Source organism: Bombus terrestris, chromosome 3, assembly GCF_910591885.1.
Source record: "Bombus terrestris chromosome 3, iyBomTerr1.2, whole genome shotgun sequence".
In the NCBI taxonomy this organism is placed as follows: domain Eukaryota; kingdom Metazoa; phylum Arthropoda; class Insecta; order Hymenoptera; family Apidae; genus Bombus; species Bombus terrestris.
This window is the reverse complement of record NC_063271.1, coordinates 7,303,013-7,320,703: the sequence shown is the minus strand read 5'-3', so window position 1 is coordinate 7,320,703 and position 17,691 is coordinate 7,303,013. Positions and strand designations below refer to the sequence as shown.

General features: G+C 38.6%; 1 protein-coding gene and 1 long non-coding RNA gene across 5 annotated transcripts; one reads left to right on the top strand and one right to left on the bottom strand.

Annotated features, from left to right (window-relative positions):
* Positions 1 to 626: 626 nt before the first annotated feature.
* LOC125384807 lies at positions 627 to 1,285 on the bottom strand. Its single transcript, XR_007223593.1, has 2 exons — positions 933 to 1,285; positions 627 to 823 (listed from the first exon to the last, which is right to left on the bottom strand). It is a non-coding gene; the product is annotated as an uncharacterized LOC125384807 (long non-coding RNA).
* An 830-nt stretch (positions 1,286 to 2,115) lies between these two features.
* On the top strand, positions 2,116 to 17,423 carry LOC100642399 (A disintegrin and metalloproteinase with thrombospondin motifs 3). 4 transcript variants are annotated; one of them, XM_048404741.1, is made up of 15 exons: positions 2,116 to 4,193; positions 6,891 to 7,166; positions 7,821 to 7,945; positions 8,409 to 8,501; positions 9,133 to 9,368; positions 10,545 to 10,697; positions 10,767 to 10,880; positions 10,945 to 11,092; positions 11,661 to 11,830; positions 12,111 to 12,414; positions 14,140 to 14,272; positions 14,967 to 15,232; positions 15,504 to 15,769; positions 15,974 to 16,262; positions 16,875 to 17,423. In XM_048404741.1, exons 1-15 carry the CDS (start codon positions 3,632 to 3,634, stop codon positions 17,187 to 17,189), a joined length of 3,450 nt encoding a protein of 1,149 aa, XP_048260698.1. In that variant the 5' UTR covers positions 2,116 to 3,631; the 3' UTR covers positions 17,190 to 17,423. The 4 variants fall into 4 exon arrangements, with proteins under 4 accessions (XP_048260698.1, XP_048260697.1, XP_048260699.1 ...); XM_048404740.1 differs by having other exon boundaries at positions 7,806 to 7,945; positions 10,945 to 11,077; XM_048404742.1 differs by having other exon boundaries at positions 2,117 to 4,193; positions 7,806 to 7,945; positions 15,974 to 16,229.
* The last annotated feature ends 268 nt before the right edge of the window (positions 17,424 to 17,691 follow it).

Here is a 17,691-nt window from a genome sequence, read left to right as displayed (position 1 = left end):
AATCTGCGTATTATCATTTTCGTAGAAATCGAGAGAGCTTAGGTTGAATGTAGATCCGACATCGTCAAACAGAAAATTACAAAGCTCTTGAATTCCTGGAAGTTTCTAACGGAATATAGGGTTTTGTTCCAATGGAAAACGCATATTCGTTTCCAGGAATCGGTTTTAATTAAATTTCCACATCCGTGAACAAAGGGATATGATTTATTGTGCGATAGCATATAATGAAAACTAAGGCAAAGAATGGAATTTTTTTGTTTTTCGTAGAAAACGTGAGACGACATCGCCTTATTAAGAGGAAATAAAATCATTCCAGGAAAGAATAACGATCGTCGTTAAGCGTAATGTAATTTCTTTCTGAAGAGTCATACTAATCTATCGCCCACGCGTAATGCCTCGATGCGAAGCATCTCTCATTTTGCATCTCGTTCGTTGCCATTCATCTCGTCGTGTAAAACGCAAATAAAATGGAAAGAAATAATTTTTATTCCAAGAAGCAATTATTCAAACAACAATTTATCAACGGATAAGAAAATCAGAAAATCAGAAAATCAGAAAATCAGTCCCTTTTAATATTTTTAAAATTAATATTAAAACCATCTTTCTCTTCTTTTTTACACTCTTACTTATCTGAAATTCTTTATCTCCTAATTTCGATAAACCATTTTACAAAACGTAGGCTATTGTCCGTTTTACGTTTAACTGTTATGAAATTTTGCAGTCCATTTACGCATAATCTTGCGAGTAAAGTACATTTTGCCAAAAGTAATCGAGCGTCTGTCTACTTTTGAACAATACTGTACCCAACAGCTACTTACAGTGGCTACAAAAAGTATTTCTGTATTATTTCTACTATTGTGTTTATCCCAGCGTGTTAATCAATTATATTAATTGAAAACATATTAATTGTCCTCTGTCTGCAAAAGCCTTACCGACATTTACACGCTGGATCGTTTAGGATCATGCAATATCTGTTTACGTTCTCGTGTTTTAAAAAGTGTGCTCAAAAATTCTTGAATACTCTTGCAAGTTGCTAGAATATCTTCCAATAATTTTCATATCGATACATGTGAATCTTTTTAAGCGAAGCGGAATCTAAGGAAAAATATGAAGAAAGTGGAAAATCATTTAAAGTCACTGGTCGAAAACCACCCACTATGCAGATGGACAGATAAATTTCGCGTCACTTGATAGTACTATCGTATGACTACGAACTATTGACACTAGTTGAAAGTGAAAAAAAATTGGAAAAGATAGAGATACGTAAGTATTAGCATTAGGTTGGCATAAAAGTTTCTTTCGTTTTGTGAGGAAATAATAAATGTACATTTTTTCTATCATATTATTGTATTGAATTATGTATGATCTATTTTGTAGTAATAGAATCCATTTTATTTTATTCATACAGAATTCAATAATAATAACATTATATTTCCTTATAAAACTAAAGAAACTTTTGGGACAACCTAACGCATATAAATACCTTTTCACAGCCACTGTATAAGATTATAAAAGATACTGATATACAAGATATTGTTAGCTGTAGCTGCACAGCCACCACGCACCGAGCATCGCAAATATCGAAAGCCCTGAAGAAAATTTGAAGAAGAAATGCTGTAATTTTATAAAACTGAATTCTAATCGACGAGACGAGTAAACGTGTGACAGATATCGTAGAATAGAAAATAAAAAAAAGTGTGTAATAGGCAAAAAAAGAAATGTTTAATATAAATTTTACTTAGAATTCATACACGTAAGTAGATATGACTTTTCTGCCAGTCACTGTGCATTATCTGACATAATTTATCTCTCGTACTTATTCTTTCATCCAGGCAAAGGAAGCTGTCGGAACAGATTTAATTCCCGTTCATTAGATTCGTCGCCTTACTGAATACGATATTCTCGAGTTCGCGGTTCAAGGGAAAGCGAAGAATTCTGGTGGGATCGAGAGCAACGTTCAAGATGAAATCCTCGGCCCTTGTTAAATCGTCTCGGTCGGGGTCGAACAATGCGTTCGCCAGCATCCTCGTTTCTCGGTGATTGCACATAAAGCTGCCATTATTAGAACTTCAGTGGGCGGTAAGCGCTTTTTTCAGTCTCGCGTTCGCGCTTACTCTTACGCACAATTCGCTGCTGCACTCGCGTGCGTTTCCAGCCGCGTTCATCCGTCCATGTGGCTGCCAGTCGTAGCACGAAGCTCGTTCGTCGCGTTTACTCCACTTTTTTCATCGAAAAATTTTATCCGGAATATCACGTTCGACTCGACGACCGATTAATTATCGTATTTTATTTTCACCGATGGTGCATCATTTTCATGGGAAACGTTTAAATTTCCACGTGGTGCCACGTGGTGGAAAAATTGGCCGCCGGTTGCTGCACGACGCTCCTTCGTCGCGTTTATTCCACCTCTTTGGCGAAACGTTCCATCCGGAACGTCGCGATCGACACGAGATCGAAATTAATTATATTCTACCTTCTCCGATGGTGGATCGTTTTTGCGCGAAAGAAAATTAAATTCCTACGGCACGTGGTGAATAAATTGGCCACCAGTTGCTGCACGACGCTCCTTCGTCGCGTCTACTCCACTTTTTCGTCGAAACCTTCTGTCCGGGGGTATCGCGATCGACCCGAGATCCGATCGATCGTCTTATCCTACCGTCCTTTTCGCGAAAGTCGTTCGAATTTCTTTGACGCGCGCGTGGAAAATACTAGCGCGAATCTTCGAGTTAGTGAGAATCTTTGGCTCGAATTTGATGATTCGTTCGCGTGGGAATCGCACGGCGAGGCGTGCGATTGTCGCGATCGCTCTTATCGCTCGCTCCACTTACGTTCCGCTTCGTTCTACCGACTACTAGTTTGCTGCATTCCCGGTTACTTTACTGGTGGTGAATCGTTAATCGACGCGAGTTACCGCCGACGAGTTTGTTACGATACGCAAGTACAGTGGAAAAAGGAAAAAGCGAAACAGTTTCGTAAAGCTAAACGATTGGACGTATCGAAAGGAATTGGAAGTCGTTCTAAGAATTCTGTTCGAAGACAGCTTTGAGAAGGCAAACGGCGATTGAAAAATGAAGAAATTGAAAGACGTCGAAGGAAATTGAGAAACGTTCGAATTCAACGAGGCAGTTTCGTACGCATAGAGACGATGATCGAAGGAAATTGAAAAAGATTCGTCCGTATTTTAAGATTCTGTATCAATTTGGTATAAATAGGTCGAGCAAATATTCACGGTTAATCTTTTCGATAAAGCACTACCTACAAAACCACTGCATTCTATGATTTCATTTCATCTCTGGCGTACCGTAGAATCGTTCCCTTCTCCATTATACGATCGATTAAACAACACCCTGTGTATTAAAACTAACGATTCACCTTCGTATTACTTCCGCGCGAGCTACGTGATAAAGCGCGAGACATTGAAAATGTTAGATCGCGAGAGTATCGTCGCATCCGCGTCTATATGACACGGCGTTTCGAACGCGTTACGAACCGGCGAAATGAAATGAGAATATCGGGTCTGCGAACTAGCTGCTTTCATCGCGATAACTACGTCTGCGAGTGAACGAGCATGCCTGGCGAGTTTTGGGTAGCCAGAAAATCCTATTGAAATTTCGATCAAAGCGCGCGAGACATGACGCGATCGAAACTTCCCAGTTTTCTCCTCGCCACGTGGCTGCTCGGCACGATCGCCACTAAGTCGCGAATGAGCGACTTTCTGCAAAGCTTGCAGGACTACGAGATCGTTTACCCTCGAGTGATCCCGAATGAGAGCGCGCGGAACAGAAGATCGACCCACGAAGACCGAGAAACTTGGCGCGAGTATCTCCACCAAGAGCCGGTGTTCCTCGAGATCAGCAACTGGACCTTAAGGACCATGGCCAACGATCGACTGATACTGTCGTCGAATTTCACCGTGAATTGGGTGCGCCGGGGTAAAACCAAGTCCGAGCGACGTAACGCCAAGGCGAACTGCGATCTTCGACAAGGCAGCTTGGAAGGAGACGCGAGTTCCTTCGTCGTTGTGACGATATGCGAAGAAGAAGTGTACGCCTTGATGTTGATCGGGCAGAGATCGTTCTTCGTTCAGCCGCTGACGAATGGCCAGCATGTGATGTTTCAGCCGAAAAACGAAAAGTGGTGGTCGATCAGGAATAATTCGAGCTTCGTGTCTGTGAATCCGGAAAATCCTGCAGGTGAGAAGGATCGTTATCGCGATGGCTTTTCATCTTTCGTTAGACGGTTGGATGAAGGTGATTGGTTGATCGATTTACCGACTTCCTTGCCAATTATGTTATAAGCTTCTTACTTTGCGATCCACCCTTAATTGCTTCTTCTATTCTAAAATTGACTCTGATCGTGATACGGTTTAATAAATTTAATTTAATAAATTTAAACCGTCAAACAGAGAGGGCTTAATCTGCAGGCAAAAAGAAGAAAAAGAAATAATCTTTTACAAAGCGAACGACCATTAGCTAATTGCAATTTGAAAATATCGCCAAAGTCAAAGTCATTTTGAACAAATGTTTCCTGTACGCGTTACCGTTTGGCATGGACGAATGTCTCGGACGTTGATGTCCGTACATTTATATATATATATGCATTTCCGATAATTATTTTCAACTCGCACAGAGAAGAAACATCACTGAGGCTACCGTGAATTAATTCGCGTATCAAGTAACAGGATAGATACGATTCATACGAAGCTTTGCGTCGTTATTCGAGGTAGAAAAAGCTTTAGCAGTGATATCGAGAAAAGCGAAACTACGAAACCATCGCTGTCGTCGAGACAGAAATTGCTGCGAATATCGCGGAAAGCAGAGCGACGGTAAAGAGTATTACAGGAAAAAGTTGTTCGGAATATTAGCCTTGGCAAACATACTTCAAAGCCGCAGAATATGGCGAGATTGTCCGCTTTGTAAATATTTATCGAAAAACATGTCGTATGAAGCTGGGCAATAAACGCGTTTTTCCAGAGTTACAAACAAGTATCGTACATATCGTACATAAACAAGTAACGACGAATTTTCCATTCCACGGCACGCGACAATTGACCATATTATCAGCGTTTCGTCAGACTTTCAAGAACTGCGTTTTCTTTTCTGTATTTATGGTTTCGCAACTGTAAAACGGAAGGTTTATTCTGGAGATGCGAGTTCGCGTGAACAACTAGCGCAACGAGTAAAAACACGCGGTTTTTGCAACTCGATCGAATTGTTAGCAACTGTGTGTACGAGATCGTATTACTCCCATCATTGATCGATGTCAGGCTTCTATCCGAGCACACGGACAACGTTCTCCAACGACCAATCAAAGATACTAGATAATTATTTTGCATTGTATCATTATTGTAGCTATTAACGACACGGGCTTGTTGTGGCATGATAAAAAGCATGCAACTGCGCTGACACGATAATACAGCGAACCTTTGCACGCTGCGATGGAAAACGCGTCGTTACCTGTTTCGTACGAACGATACTCGTTTGTAATTCTGTAAAGAAACGTCCGTTGACGAACATTATATAAAATTCCTCCTTCTTCTTCTTCTTCTTCTTGTCTGTAAATTAATTCCTTACAATTTGGCGGTTTAAATTTGGCACACCCCGTATATACAGGATGCAACCGAACAACGTCTGAAAGCGAGAACAACGCGAATCCTTGTGGAAAAATGAAGAAAAAGTATAGGATAAAACGTTCTCATTTTCGACTTGGAGAATCGAGTCTGAAAATTTATCAAGTATACTCGAACTATATCTTAATATCGGTTCGAATAATACATTTATTTAATTGTATAATTAATTTATTACAAAGGAAATACAATCTGGATGTGAATATCAAATGGAAACAAATTTTGCTAAGTTGAAAATCGATCGTATCGTAATTTCCACGACTCGTTGTTTACAGATTAAAAATCTGTTTTACGAATACGAGGAGCTATATATCTACTATTATTAATCAATTTTTATGAAAAATTTCGTACGATGCGCGAATAAATTCTCATTTGATAAATTGTTGGAAACGTGGAAAATTGAATGCAATAAAATTACGTAGCACGGTTTACACGGTTGCAACTTTATGACCCACTTAGGTCAAGTAGCAATGAAATTTATTGCATATATCGAAAATTCAAGGCACGTAATTGGCAGTTTATAAACAAATTATTTGTTCTCTTAATTAAATTGCCCGCGTCGAAAGCTGTGAAACATTTTTGTATCGAAATCGAAGAATCCAACATCGCGATCCTATGAATCGAAGAATGCGACGTAAATGTTCGAAGTATGGTTGAGAAACGATAGAAAATTCCAAGTGTTACGCTGTATTTCTCGTTCGATTTAAATCGAAATTTTAATGAGGAACAGCGCCGATTGATATTTAAAAGTGAAACGGTTAAGAGCAACGAAGAGCAGGTTTTGTTAAAAGCAATTAGTCTATTTACCTCGCTGTTTAAACGGCTTTGTTTGACGTTACTTTGATCAATTTCCATTGACACTTTTATAGATAGCATTCTTTTTTACGGATGGAAAGCCGTCTGATGGAAATTTGTCTGAAATGTCCGTCGTAAAATTGCATTTTCGCGGGCAACAAAAAACAATAGAATTTTGTACAAAAGCGCAATACTTTAATTAGCGCAAAATTCCATTTTCCTCGCTGGGAAATTGAATTTTCTATTAAAGCGTGATACGTTTAATCAGCGGTGGCGTAAATTCAACAAACTAACAACTGGAATATTAACTTGTCACAATTTTGTGACACCGTATATGTCGTTGATACGTTCCAGTTTGGTCGTATTTACAATTTCAGAAATTTTGCAACTATTTGTTCATTTTATCCGTAACGAGAATAGCGAAGATAAGACAGGCAAACGTGGTAAAACGTTGATAATTCGGTTACAGGGAAATCGAATAAATTTGAAGTTGAAGAAAGTAAGAGAAAGTCGAAACGAAGCAAACGCGATTCCTTAAGCCACGATGTTCAGGGATTTTATAATCTTTCCGGTGACGTCTTCGACGTGGAATACCCAGAAGCTGAGAAATTGATTCTGTACGATGAAAAAGACGATGTCTCCACAGAATACAACGATACAATAGTGGAAGAATTATCGATCGACGTAAATCCCGAGGAAATTGGATACTTCTCTGGTCCTAAATGGCAAAGGAACAGATTATCAAGTAAGTCAAATATTTTTCCAAATGCCATTCTTGTACGATCGTTGCTTTTCTACTTACCACGTACAATATAGCGGTTAATAAATTAACGAATCATCGAATATTACTGAAAGAAAGAAATTGTACTGATATTCCAATCTATCGTGTACAAAAGTAATAATAACAGCATGTAATATAAGAATAGCTCATCTTCAGCCTTAAAAGGAACTCGGTTTACAATTATTCTCCCTATTGCGTTCCACTCTCGCTTGATCTTCTACACGTTCATCTATATTTCGCTGTTTTTAATTTATTTTATTATCCCCTGTCTATTACACATATGTATATTGTTCATTGCACGAATCTTTATCTATCTTGCCTAATTTAATGTAAGAAAATAGAAAAATATAAAAATTTGCTGGAGGAATACGTTTACCAAAATTTGTCAAGAATTTTAAAGAAATTTGCAGGATGAAATTCACGGTGATACCGAATTGATATTTTTGAAATGATACTTTTGAAATAATTATTTATATCATAATAATTATTCCACGAATACTTGCTCGTAGATATTAATTTATGCTTTTAATAACCATGCGTTTAAGCTATTAAGTCGAGTCGAGTAGACTTCCTAATTTCGTGGAAGATAAGCCGATTTCTAAGATAAGTCATTTCTAGAGAAAAGACCAGCTGCTAAGGATTCGCCGCCACGATGGCTCGAGCTTGGAATAGCTGCTGATTACTCCGTGGTAGATTTTCATGGAACTCGAGTACAGCAATATATCTTGGCTCTTTTAAACATCGTAAGTAATACCAAACGAAATTCTGTTATTATACTTAGATATAGAATACCTCCTCCTACATATGTACGCAAGCAACCGGGAAACATAGGGCAGAGTTATGCGTATCTCTGTATTTTCAAGGTACTTGCTTTCAAACATCTCGATCGTATACTCGGATAGAAGCTCTGTATTTTCTGTTTTCACTGTTCAAAGCTTACACGTATCTTTTAAAAAGTTCAGCGAATAATTTATCGGTAATGGAATTTTGTAATCGATTAATTTCAGCCATTCGGTAATTGGTTTTCCAATGCTGTTGAGATTAATAACGTACATTTCCTAAGATGAATATAACGAATAAAATTAATTTTTTAAGAAAATTATATAAGATACGATGTATTTACGAGAGTTTTGAATAATAATTTATTTGTAAGGCTGTAATACTGTTTTAACGCCTGTTACATTTTCATACATATTTTAATTCTAGGTCAGTGCAATTTACATGGACCCATCGCTCGAATCCAACATGATTCTAGTGATCGTACGAATGATTTTATACGCGGAAAAACGAGACGGTATGGTAAGCGATTTCCATTAAATTAAATCATTTAAATAAAGTAGTAACTATCTGAGATACGCATATGCGAGTGTCAATTGTTTTATTTTCTACTTATCTGTACAGTGTATGGTATATAAATTATATAGGTCAAAATATCTGCGCATGACGTTTTAGATCAATAAAATGCAACGAGTTCCATTTTGTTAAATTGCACAACCGTGAACGATCCCTTGGAAACAAATTTCCAAACAAACAATTTTCACGAATCATTGACAAACCTCGCATTTATCGTTTATCCGAAATATCTGTATAATCGACTATTAAACCTTTTTCATCTCTTAAGAATCTTAATTTAATGTTATAGACCTATGATAATATCATTGATATACGACACGCGATTCCTTTTATTTTTCTTTTTCTGCTATTCTTCTCTGCTGTTGAATCAACATTTCAACATTTTTCAGAAAGATTAAAATACTAACAACGTTACAAGTTACATTTGATTACAATCAACAACACGATTACTTGCACATATATTTATTATCATTGACGAATATTTATATATAGTATATAATGCATGATGTAATAATAAATATAATATATTCGTAATATTTGCTAGCTTTTATTAAGAGAATATTAAACGTTGTCGTAGGTCCGCCGTGGCGATGCCAGACGATCTCTCGAGAACGTGAACAAATGGAACAGAAAGATGCTGTCCTCGAAGGACGTAAATCACGATGTTGCTGTATGGTTGACGCGGTTAGATATAGGAGGTCCTTCCGGTTACGCACCTGTGTCAGGAGTATGCGATCCCGCGAGATCGTGCGCGTTAAATAGAGACGAGGGCTTGACCAGCGCCTTTATCATCGCTCACGAAGTAGCACACATGTGAGTGTCCCACATGTTGGGATATCGTTGGCAAACTGAAATATTTATAACTGGCCTGGGTATTTACGCAGAGACCGTGTGCTATTTATTTATGCAAATACGTACTTTTAAGAGAATAATTTGAAAAATGAAATCTCCATAGGAGAACTTATTATCTTTACCGAATATCACAACGAGTACTGTACTTTGAATCTGCCATAGATTTTTGCGTATTATGTGCGTTCTTACGGCTTTGCGATTCCTATCTATTTGTAACATAAATCTCTTCTAGATCCTCTTATTTCGTTCCTCGCTTTTGTCTCCAAAAAATGACGTTTGCTTTTTGAGACAAAAGCGATACTGCGTTTATATTTATATTTAACATTAGCGCGTTCTTATTGCGATTATACTTATTCGCTACACGGAAGATGTAGAAAAATTGTAGTAAAATCACAGTAAGGAGGAATTCTACGCTTCTGGATCGACGGAGATTTAAAAAAGTGGGACGCAAAGTTGTTTGACGCATGACCCTGTTTCTCAACGTCAAATTTCTTTTTATCGCATTGTACGGTACTCGTCGCGAGTGTTTGCAAAGGAAATGACTTTGCAAAGGAAACCGTGGCTCGCAACTCGTCCGTCCTTATAGAAAATAATATTACAAGGTTGCATTAGCTGTCGCATAGATGCCACAAACAATATGCTGGTATTTCTCGCATTCAAATAGAAAGTAAATAGCGCGATACGAATGACGAAACGGGAAATTAAAGGAACCAAAGAGAAAGGAGCATCTAACTTTGTAATCTGGAAATATTAGAAAATCGCTTACCGTATGAAAAGACTTTTCCAGAGCGAGGAGGTTTCCATGTTACTAGTTTTTCTTCTTTCTTTTGCCAATGAACACGCAGAGAACGTACGAAGGTGAACAACGTTTCTTCCGAACAGAATCGCGTTTCTTTGCGCGTTGGTCGATGTAAATCGCGTTGTTCCACGTAAGAAACGTACAAGGTTGATCGTGCGAAAAAGAAAGAAGCGATCGAAAGTGCTTGACAACGAGATAACGAGGACAACGAATGCTTTGTGACGGTTTTTTTTGCACAAAACTACCAAGAGAGCCGCGCTCTTGCGTAATCTCCTACAAACGCCAACAAGATTATTTCTTCGTCCGCTTCGACAACGACACAAACGTGTTTCCCGTAGTCTAGGTCTGACTCACGACGGAGATGAAACGACCGGAAACGCGTGCAAGGAAGAGGGATCTCGAGGAAGCGTGATGGCACCGATGGTCGCTGCCACGTTCCATCATTTTTATTGGTCCCCTTGCTCGAAAAAGGAGTTCCATCGTAGAGTGAGGTAAGGATGCTCGTTCTACACAAGAATATCCTTCTTAGAATTACATACTCCTAAAATAGGTACTTGCAGACGGTGGTCCTGTTTGTCGAATAAGCCGAAGCACGATGGCCTCTCCCAACTGAGAGACACCATTCGCGAGACGTTTACGATGGACGAGCAGTGTCGCATGGAATTCGGCGAAGGGTACGTTTCATACGCAAATTATCGTTGCTCGGTCTTTCGATAACGAGTTTTCCATCAAATTCAGTTACGAGCACTGCAAGACCTTCGACGTGGCGGAACCGTGTTCTCGTCTGTGGTGCGGTAACAGTAACGTGTCTGAAACATGCAAGACTAAGAAGGGACCGCCTCTGGAGGGCACATTATGCGGTGACTCGAAGGTAAAGCGACAGCAGGTAGTTTAACTTGGTTATTAATAATTAAACCGCGGAGTTTTACGTTGATACGTTTTATATTTATATAAAATATAATTATAATATATAATATTATAAATATAATATTATATAATATTTTATATTAATGTTATATAATAATTATATAATATTATAAAATATAATATTATAATTATATAATATTTATATAAAAAAGATTTGCAGACGAGAAGATGCACAGGATGCCGAAATGGCAATAAATAATAACGGAACAATTGTTTATCTAGAGCCCACTTTTTAAGTCGTCTTCATGGAGATACGAATTTGCGTAGATATCTACAGTCTACTGATGAACGATAAGTATAACGAAAACGAAATGAACGATTAGCACGGTTTAATCAACGCGTTTATAACTGCCTTCGTTGCACTTCTCACTGCGGACGCGTTAAAGAGTTATCTCGCAAGGAAACAATTTTTTTAATTAATTACGATAATTAGTAGCGAATAAATAGCATACGTACCATAGTAGACACGATTAGTATGTTATCATGTATCAATACACGTTATATACAGTACAGTATAAATATTTCAGTGGTGTATAAACGGTCGATGTCAGTCGACGAATAGAAAGAGCTTCGATTTCGGTATAATACTAAATAAACCGAGAGACGGAGGTTGGAGCGCTTGGAGCGGCTGGGAGAAATGTTCGAGGACTTGCGGAGTAGGAGTACAGTGTCGAACGAGAAAATGCAATAAACCTTTGTTAGTATTTGGATTACCTAATAGCGACGTTTGTAATTCAAGTTCTCTCGAATCGTTTCAAAATTCTTTTTTAACAATGGATGTGCCATTTCGATGGTACGCTACAAACAGAATCTTTGCAAGAATTATTAAAATTCGATTTAAAGAAAAATTGAAACGCAAGATAAAACGACGACGAGAACGTCTGGGTATTTTATCGGAGCGAAGGGAAGAATTTTGAAACGAATATTGTAGAAAACGTTCGTGTCTCGACTATTGAAGGCAGCTTTCTTGTTCAAAGGCCTGCTTACGGCGGGAAATATTGTTCAGGTCCCAGCGATGATTGCAGACTTTGCGACCTACCAAAGTGTTTAGCTCCTATCGATCTCAGAGCTCAACAGTGCACCAAACTCGGTAATATTTTATATCTGGAAAGAGTTCGATCCAATAATGACGTGACCTGGCTGCCGTACGTGTCCGATCAGGAGAATCTGAGATGTCGATTGATCTGCAAAAGCAAAGAGACAGGCGAGATATTTCACACCAGGAAGCATTTAATCGATGGCACACCATGCTCCTACGGATCCACGAATATATGTATACAGGTAAAGTGAAACGTTCCATAACAAGATTAAAAGTACAGTAAAACTGAATTTGTCGGAACTGTCAGAGTACAAACAGTTTACGTACAGTTACTCCAATATTCGGACATGATATTTTATCTTCATCTGTTGCTTCCATTTCAGTACGAATCGTTCACTGTCAGATTTCTTTCTACGTCTTCTTCTCCTTTCTCGTTTCTTCTCCTTTCTCTGCTAAATCTACAATTTCTCTGATTGCAGATTTTGAACAACAAATACGGGCTGCTCCTTTCTGCTTTATAGCAATTAATAGCAGATATAATACGACATATTAACGCTAATAATCAGGGAATTTTCTCCACGACGAACAACGAATTGTCCTTTGTCAGACCTATGATATCCTTCCCTTTTTCCTATCGCTTCGATCGTACAAGGTAACGATTAGAATTAACAGTATCTCCTTACGCTTCCCATACGCGTATTACACGACGCGTTGCGCGTTATTCTTCAAACTTGTACGTTGGAGGAGTTGCGCGTGTTTATAATATCTTCGCATGGACGAACGTACTTGAGAATAATCCACTGCTGTCGAAACTGTCGATAAAGATACAAAGTAATTTTTCCAGCGACAGAATGGCACACTCTATCGCAGAAACTAAGCTGTATCAAGAAGTTTAAGTATATCCTGCAATGTTGAAGGTTCGTGCTTCGAAAATGTTCGTAATACGTAGACGCGAAGTGTGCTTCTATGCGGCGAGGATCAGCTCAGCATACACGGTAATTCAATTATGTAAATTCCCGTATCCTTCAACATGTTTAAACATACAGATCGTCAAAACGCATCAAGAATTATATTCGCGTAGCAGCAATGCAATTTGCCGAAAACCAGGCGAGAAATTCAACGATCGGCTATTAACGTTTACGGTTTATCCGTATTAACGTTCGCATTTGCCACGAGTTTCACGACAACTATTTTTACTTTAAGGGAATAAGAATCTACCTTCGACGCTACCGCCTTGATTGGAACAGGCCTTTATCCGGTAAAACGATGCTCTCAAGAAACACGACCTTTGGTATTTGACAAGCATCGTCTCGATGCGCGTACGACTTTCTCGTTTGATGTATCCAGCAGCCCGAAAAGTTTCCTTCGTTTTACAAGGAAATAACGGACGCGCAACGTTCGTCGTTTTATATCATTCTATCGAACTACGTACGATCCACTTTGTAGCGATACGACAAATATGCATACATAATTCATACGTATCAATTCGATACAATATTCACGTTGGATACGTAATTCGATAAACCAATATGAAAGAAGAAATTGTAAGAAACTTTCGGCACAACTTGATACGCACAGTCGAATCGCATGTGCGCACATCTACCTGGCACTCGATTTCGGCGAAAGATCCGGGTTCGATTTAACACGACGGTATATTTTCCCTTTTATACCAGCTCGACCATCTCAGTCGTCTAAATCGAATCTTCGAACAAACGAATTTTATTCCAAAGGATCAATATTTGCCCGTGGTAAGTGCTCGTGAAAGATGATAAATAAAGAGAAGTGTTCGTACATATCGAAGAAGAAACTGCGCTTGCAGAAAAGACGCGAACACGTTCCTCTCTGTCTTTCTCCGACTTCAAAGAAAGAGAAAACGTGACTCGTCGCTGCTTCATGGATCGATCCGCGTGTCGAAGTTCTTCCTTGTTCTTAATTGTTACTGATAAAAAATGAAATTCCTTCGGCAGGGCGAGTGCCATCGGATGGGATGCGACCGTGTGCTAGGGTCGAAGAAAGCGTTGGACACGTGTGGAGTGTGCGATGGTGACAATTCGAGCTGCGAGAATATCGTCAACAAGTTTCAGCGGAAGCTTCGACGAGGTCAGTCCGGTCTCCGTTCAAAATGAGTTGTTGCAAGTGGCGATGAAGTTTCCTTCGAAGTCGGACAGTCGGGCAAGCGGAGAGGGATACAACTTTCTTAATTAGTTTAAAAAGAGAGGAGCGGCGAGAGCGGAGCGATTAGTTGCTAGTTCAATTCGCCCGGAGGATTAAAACTTTTGTGCGTCTTCGTTTTTGATATAAATTCTCCGACGTGAGTCGAGTGAGCGAGACGAGTCAATTAATCATCAAGCAACCTCTGTATCAACTTATCGTTTATAATTTATCAGCACTTGGTTATTCTTCGAACATGGTACACGATGATCCTTGGAACGCGAATTTCAAAGACAGCTTTTCATATTTGTTCGGTTCGCGAGGAAACTTTTTTAAGTAAAAGTCAAACGCGTTAGGAACGTGGTCTTTTCGTTTAAGGAAATCCAATTGAATGGAAAAATAGAAACTTACTTTGAAACGCGAGACTCGTTAAAGCACGAGGAATGATACGCGATCGTTCTTAATCGTAAAATTGCTTCTCGAACGTTGTTGAAAGATAATATTTACAAATCCGTTTAATATCCGCGAACGTTATAAAACGTTATTACGGGGCAGGATAGCTTTCTGTTGATTCTACGATCAATAACTTGCTCGTTATTACATTTTTTATTATTACGATTGATCCGCTTCGTGATTCTTTCAGAGGTGACACGCGTCGCTGTGATACCACGCGACGCTCACAATTTGAACATGAACATCTCGATGGCTGGCTCTCGACTTTTCCAATCGGACGATTTAACGATCGTGATAGGAGACGGTAGGAGAAGACGGAACGTGCAGGAGAATTTAGCTTCTCGTAAGCGAGATTTAACGATCGTACAAGGCGCTGCTTTTCGCGTTCAGAGACGCGATAATAACACGTATTTTATACAGGCAGATGGTACTGCGTTCGAGGATGTCGTGGTTTTGGTAAGAGATAAACCTTTGATATTTTATTCTCACGAATCAAACTTTCTTGACCGATTACCATAATACACAGGAAAAGTAAAATATCCAAAATCCAGTAATACTTAATGATATCTATATCGCGAGAAGATTACACAATTTCCACGCGAAGATACGAAATAGTTTACGCGACGAATCCACGATCCATAATTACAATAGATTGGATTATTCGATTCGTATCTGAACGTACATTGATTCCTCGGGCTTTACCGATATCAATTTCAATTTCTTGTAGGTGGTGGTGCCGAGAAACGTACTGCAACGAGGAATCTCGACTTCGGTTTCTTTGGAATATTCTCTAAATCGCGATGAGAGGAATGCAAAGGATAGATACGTATGGCTATTCGGAGGTTGGAGCTTCTGCTCGGCCAGCTGTGGCGGTGGAACGCGTCAGAAGATGATAGTCTGCAAAGACGAGGAAACCGGAAGAATAGTGTCGCGAAGAAAATGTCCACTGACAACCAAACCGATTCAAGAGATAGAGAAGTGCAACGCCTTTAGGTATCACGTATATACAGTTTGTAGAGTAGGTCTGTACGTTGGAGGAACAAGAAAAAGACGAGCTTTATATTTATTTATATCGACCCTTTGTTATTTTATTAACGCTAACACACGTTTCCATGGAATACGAAATTGTCGATGAAAGTACACAGGATGATACGTGCCGGCAAAAAGTTGACCAGCAATTTGTTTGATTTATTACAGTTGTACTTTCAAATGGCTACCAGGTCCATGGGAAGCGTGTTCAACCACGTGTGGAAGGTTTGGTATGCAATTACGGCAACTTTATTGCGTTCGTTCAGGGTTTAATGGTACAGAGGTAAATAGAAACAACGAATTGGAAGTGTATCGAACGATGGTACAGCCATCGATATGCGAAACCAGCCCTATGCCTATGAGTAGCAGAGAATGCAATAGGATACCGTGTCCTGGACATTGGATATTTACGAATTGGTCCTCGGTGAGAGATTACAGTCTGATATCTACTTTCAAGGTAGATAGTATTAAGAGGATATTGAAAGAAAAATGATGCAACAGTTGTAGAGTTTATAACGCTAAACAGGAACGATAAGCAAATGTTTCATTGACATAGAAATTGAAATCAATTCCTCATTTGTTAATATGTTTAAAGTAAATTCCGTAGTTAAGAAGGGATACAAAGCTCAACTTGTGATTTGAAAAGTACGCGGAATGTTTAAAGATACAAAAAAATGATAAATAAAACAATATACTAAGTTTCACATTTTGTAGATTATATGTATTTACAGAAATATCTGCCAATCAAATATGTCTATTAATAATAATTAGACTGCTGATTTTTATGCAAATTCATATTTTCAAGATAATGTAAGAAGTAGAAGCTCGATAGATAATTGTCTTACTTAGCAAGTGTTACAGACGGCTGTTGTACTTTGCATATTTTATATATTTTCTCGTATCATGTGAATCTTCGGCATTTTGGCAATTTTTAATTTTCTATATAAGCGTAGAAATCCGCAGTGTACTTAATAACGCGCTATAGCGGCCAATTATAACGAAAAATAATTATAATGAAAAATGCGACTGTCAACGATCGGTATTCGAGCATCATATTTTCTTTTTACAGTGCTCGAAGAACAACGGAAAGGGTATACAGTCGCGAATAGGCCGTTGCATTCCTCCAGAAAACGAATCGTTTTACAGATGCGACGGGTCGACCGTAAAGACGGAAATACGTTCTTGTACGGAGCACGTGACCAGGGCTATCGAATTTCCATCCCGTTGCTGGAGAGACAAGAATCGATTTTGTTCTATAGCAAGTTTGAGACGTTACTGCGACGTGCCGGCATTTAAACGAAAATGCTGTCGCTCTTGTGAAAGGAACGAAACCTTGGAGCTGTCCAACTTTTTCGATCGGAAGCATCGTATACTGCAAACTTAAATTGCATTTAAAAAGTTCGAAATGAAACGTTTGACACGTTTATCGCTATTTCTGATAAATTGAATTCGTGGAGAGGCGTAATAAACGAAGCAATGAAAATTGGCATTAAAAGCTGTTAAAAACATAGAACAAATTGTATTTATACCATGTAAAATTTCTAACAAGTTTCTAAGAAACTTTATATTTGTGTTGTGTTACATCCGTTAGTGTATCATAAAGATCGTAAATATGAAACCATTTTTTCTTTAATTAAATTTTCCATTCTGTACTTCTCGCGCTTACTTCGACAGGAAAATGATTACTATTACTGTTAGAAAAGAAATAAAAGTAGGATCAGTATTGTTCTAGATACTAGAATATGTCGATATACGTATTATTTTTATGATATATTTTATATTATATATGTCGGGTTGGCGTTGAGATTAGAGTTAGGGTTAAGGGCGTGAAACGAATCCCTATTGGCGCTAGACGTGATCATTATGCAATAGAGGAGATATTTACT

Excerpts from the sequence above, each read along its gene's own strand:
- LOC100642399 (XM_048404741.1), top strand. The coding sequence starts at position 3,632 with ATGACGCGATCGAAACTTCCCAGTTTTCTCCTCGCCACGTGGCTGCTC. Across the intron at positions 7,946-8,408 it reads TCTTGGCTCTTTTAAACATC|GTCAGTGCAATTTACATGGA; the intron begins GTAAGTAATACC and ends TTTTAATTCTAG. Across the intron at positions 8,502-9,132 it reads CGGAAAAACGAGACGGTATG|GTCCGCCGTGGCGATGCCAG; the intron begins GTAAGCGATTTC and ends ACGTTGTCGTAG.